General features: G+C 38.1%; 1 protein-coding gene across 1 annotated transcript in view; it reads right to left on the reverse strand.

Annotated features, from left to right (window-relative positions):
• Positions 1-4661, reverse strand: part of LOC119592469 (centrosomal protein of 131 kDa-like) — a gene marked incomplete at its 5' end in the record, with an annotated part of 15133 nt that overhangs the window by 4800 nt on the left and 5672 nt on the right. The window contains 6 exon segments of the mRNA XM_037941294.1: positions 8-225; positions 641-757; positions 876-962; positions 1459-1649; positions 2653-2807; positions 3098-4617. Coding sequence (XP_037797222.1) covers positions 8-225; positions 641-757; positions 876-962; positions 1459-1649; positions 2653-2807; positions 3098-4617 — 2288 coding nt within the window.

Genomic DNA, 4661 nt, shown 5'->3' on the forward strand with positions numbered 1-4661 from the left:
TGCTCACCTCTGCTGTTCCCTCTCTCTCTCCTTCTTGCAAGCTTCCTCCTTCTCCTGCTCATATTTCTTCTTAAGCTCCTCCTCCTGGGATCGAAGTTGTGTTATCATCTTCTCCTCCGCCTCCCTCAGAGCCTCCCAATGCTGTGCTTTAAGCTCACTTATCTCATCACGGTGTTTTGCGGTGAGGTCTTTCATCTTTGTCTCCAGTCCCCGGTAGGTGGTTTCCTGTGAATTGGGATCAATTTTTTCTAATTTTTTAAACTCTTAAAATGCATGAAATTCACATATACTCTCACAATATTAGCTGGCTATATCATATGAGTTGCTGTATCTCTTGGTATTTCTAGAATAAAAAAGTGTAATCACAAACAATATCAAAACAACAGCTGTTTGAATGCAATAAAAAAAAGGTCATATACAACATTCACACAGACTATTATACATCAATCGTTAAAAGGCAGATTTATGAAAATCCAGTCCTAAATATATTGCACTCAGGCAGCACCAAATTTATAGAAATGTCTTATTTACAGGGAGTAAGCATATCAACTATTACCTCAATATCAAGGAAGCATAAATCTCTTTCCTTCTTTTTGCTTCTTCTTCACCTGAATATATATAAAAAATAGAGATAACTCACTTTAATAGCTTTTGCTTTCTGTTGGGTCCACTTTTCTCTCTTTTCTTGCTCTGCTGTTGTAATCCTCTCTCGAAGGGACTTCATTTCTTGCATGTGACGATCTTCCATAAGCTTGATCTACAAAGAGAGTTGTCATTGGTTACAATACTGAACTTTACCCTACAAGAGCCATTTTCCACATACTCCACTTTTGTCTTTTTTTTTCAAAATGCTTGTTGTTCATTTCTTGAAATACCTTGTCTGCATTCTTCTTCTCAGAAATTCTTTGCTCTTTCACAAGCTTTTCGCATTGTTCAGTCAGCGTCTTCTTATCATCGAGTAACTGCAAAATATGATAAAAGAAAAATCTGAAATCCTTCTGAAGAAAAAATATATCAGAAAAGTAAATCTATGAGATATAATACTTTGAGAACAAATCACTATTCATAAACAGCAAAAAGTACTAGTGATTGAATAATAAAATGCATGTGCAGGCTTTTCCAGTTGTATAAGTTATGAAGCATACATACCATGAATTCTGAAGAAGATAATTCTAACATGCATTGTTATTAACATTCTAGTTATTTAAATCTATCAAAACTGAATGAAAACAGAACAACTTAAACCAGTTCTCAATTACTGGAAGGAAGCATACTATTCCACTATATAAAAGAACCAACATATTCCTTAAAAAAAAAAAAAAATATTCAACCCTTTCTTCAACAAAGAGATTCAAGAGCCAGACCTTGATTACACAAACAGATTCAGTTCCCATTACTGTAAAACAAAGATTCAATCCCTTTCTCTTTCAACAAGAATTCCAACCATCTTGGTCTCACCTTTCGTATAAGTTCTAAATTTTTTTGGATTCTGGCCTCCATTTCCTCTTGCTTGTTTCTCAACTTCTCCTCGCATTTGGCATGCAATTCAGGACTCTTCTTTGGGTCTTCCTTGCGCTTTTCTTGGATGCAGATGTTTTCTAGTAATTTCTCAGCCTCAACTATCTGATTGAGGAGTTCTTCTTGAGACCCTGTTAGGGGGAGGGAAAGATGTTTGAGAGAAAGAAAATATGCTTCCATTCAACAACTTTTAAAACCCAGGTTGTAGCGAAAAGAAAAATAATCTCGATGAAATTTTCTTGTCTACTTTCTATATAGATTTGCAGTATAAAACCTCAGCAGGTTGCCATAGGTCAACCATGTCATTATTAGTAACTTGCATCTGGTTCTGTGCTTCACAGAAACCAGGTCAGGTGGGCTACTGTACCACCTTGACTCACATCTCTCACAACATCAAGGTATCTTCCATACTTAAAGCTAGGAATACAGGAAGCAAAGAGCAATGATCAAGTAAGAATGCAACATCCTGTAAAATATCTAAGCACTCATTTATATCATGACGAGGACTGGTGGCTTGTACCAAATATTTCCCTTTGTGTTACTAGTGACTCATGAATGAACTTGAAAGCAAGCCAGCTCATTCTTCTATAATTCTAACACCTGCATTTACTGATTAAAAACTCATCCTGGAACCTTACTTCCCCAAAATGAATATTTATAACTCATATCCACACATGTCATATTCTTGAAAACAAGTATCCAAAATGGCAATAAAAAAAAAATTGAATATTGTTTCATTAGCATAAAAGTAACATCCACATGGTTAGGCTCTTAGTTCAAAGTTACCATTGAAATTAATGTTAGGATTTGAATAATAATCAGTATCACCATGAGGATTAGGCAATAGGTCTGAGGCCTAGTACTCGACTTTCTTGACTGCAGAAAAACATCACTTGTATGGTGCACTATGTAACAAGAATCAGTAAGACAAGTTCTAGGCCTCTACAAGTCACTTTATCAATAGTGTGATCATTATCAATATCACCATTATTGTTAATTAAAACTTGAAACCTGTAACTAAAAGAAAAAAATCTATTTACATGACCCTGAAACCTCAAAATTGGGGACATGGATTTTGTAATACCTTTCCCCGTGAGCCAAGGATACACAACACTATTTTTTTTTTAAACTTACCCTCAGTATTTCCATTCTGCCAGCGTTCAGCTAAATCTTGAGTAAAGAGGAAAACCTTCTCTACTAATACCTGCAGCACAGGCAAGGTAGCAGGACACTCTTGTATAGGTGGTGGGGTACTTAACGGTTTCATCTCACTTTCTTTAATGGGGGATCTAAAAATACAAGTAAGTGTTACATAAGTAAATACAGTGCATACACTGAATTATTCTAGGCATTTTTGTTTGACAAGCTGAAACTTAATATAGATAATGTAGGGAAAACTAGTGTCATTGTATAAGTAAAGACTGTTGTCTCTTTAAAAAGATATCAAGATTTCAAAAAAAAAATTTGAACATCTAGATATGGATATTTTAAAAGAAAATTAATAGTTAACATGGGATTTGTCACAACTGAATATAAAGAAGCATAAAAAATTCCTTAAACTGAAGGAATCAGACCCTACCTTTTAGGGGAACTGCTCAAGCTCTCTGTTGGTTGAAATTCATAAGATTTTGCATTATATATCTGCCTGGTATTGACTCCTGCATCTTGAACATAGATAACTGGAGCTTCAGCTACACTCTCCACTTTGCTCTGTTCTCTCTCGTATGATTCTGAGGTCTTCTTTTCTTCGTCTTCTATCATCTGTAGAGCCTCAAGCAGGTCTTTTGACCCCTGTGACTTGACGCGCTTCTCTGAAGTCCAGCGGCTACGCACTATGTATGCAGCAGCAGAGCCTGGCCGGTAGGTTGGGAGGTCTGTAGTGCATGAAAAATCATATGTGTTTGACAGTGGCATGACTCCCTTCCCTTGGTCAGATTCGACTGTTTTGGATAGGTCTTCCTCCTTTTCTTGCTGTTTTGTTTTATTGTGGGAATGACAGTCTTTTGGACTCTCAGGGCTGGCATCACCTGTGGAAGGACTATCCATTTTTGTATTGGCTTGAATAGTTGTGCTTTCTGTGTCATCCTGAGGTTGGTCTACAATAGTCCTTGGGGTTGACTTGTCACTCAAACTCGATTCTTCAATTATATCTTCTAACACACACTCTGGACTTTCACAATTCTCAGCAAGTTCCTGGCCATCAAAGTCCTCATCACCTACAAGCTCCTCCACATGTTGTTTTTCGACATGATCTTGAAATCTCTCTTCCCCCGACATGTTTCTCAGAGGTATTTCTAAAGCTTCACTAACTCCTGAACTGTTTGCTAGGAACTGGGTCTGGACACCACTATGATGGACTAACACTGTTTTCGTATGGTCACACCTCCCTGAGTTCTCTAATGTGTGGGGCTCATCCCTACTCGAGAGTTTTAACAGCAACTCATGATTCTGTTTCAGGAGCTCTTTCCATTCCGTGTCCCAGCTCTCGTCTTTGGTCTCACTTTCTCGCTGTTTTTTGGGCTCAGTACTTGCCATAAGCTGTATCCTTCGACCCAAGCTCATAACAGTGCATTCTGAGCCATCATTTGAAGTTGTATCAAAATCTCTCCTAAAGTGGTTACTGCCATTGTGCGAAGTGTGATAGGAACTATTGTTATCAATTTCCAGGTCGCTGTGTGTGCTCACTAAATGGGGTCTCAGATTATAGGTATTTTCTCTCAGAATTCCTCTGGCATTCCCATACGAATCTAATTCAGACCTGTCATCTCTTCCTTCAGGAGAGCACCTGAAAGCTTTATTGGCAAACTCAAGTTCATTCACATTGGGATGATCAGACGCTGACTTCAGAGTATACGTGTCCCCAAACTGATCGTGCTCTTGAGACTGATCGCTGTCACTCTTGGTAAAAGTCAAGCCGAAGTCTGTATTGGACTTCAGGGAATATGGCTGCTGAAATGACAGACCAGTTCCATACACAATTGGGTGGTTGACTGTCAGCGGCAGAGTGTATGTACTCCCAAAGCCAATTACACTGGACCCTTCTGAATCACTGCCCACGTCCTGCTTTTCGTAGCAGCCACTCTTATAACTTGAAAGAAACTGAAAGAAAAATCAGAAGAGAAATATGCATTAATCCACACATC

The sequence above is a fragment of the Penaeus monodon genome, chromosome 30 (genome assembly GCF_015228065.2).
Source record: "Penaeus monodon isolate SGIC_2016 chromosome 30, NSTDA_Pmon_1, whole genome shotgun sequence".
Taxonomy (NCBI): Eukaryota; Metazoa; Arthropoda; class Malacostraca; order Decapoda; family Penaeidae; genus Penaeus; species Penaeus monodon.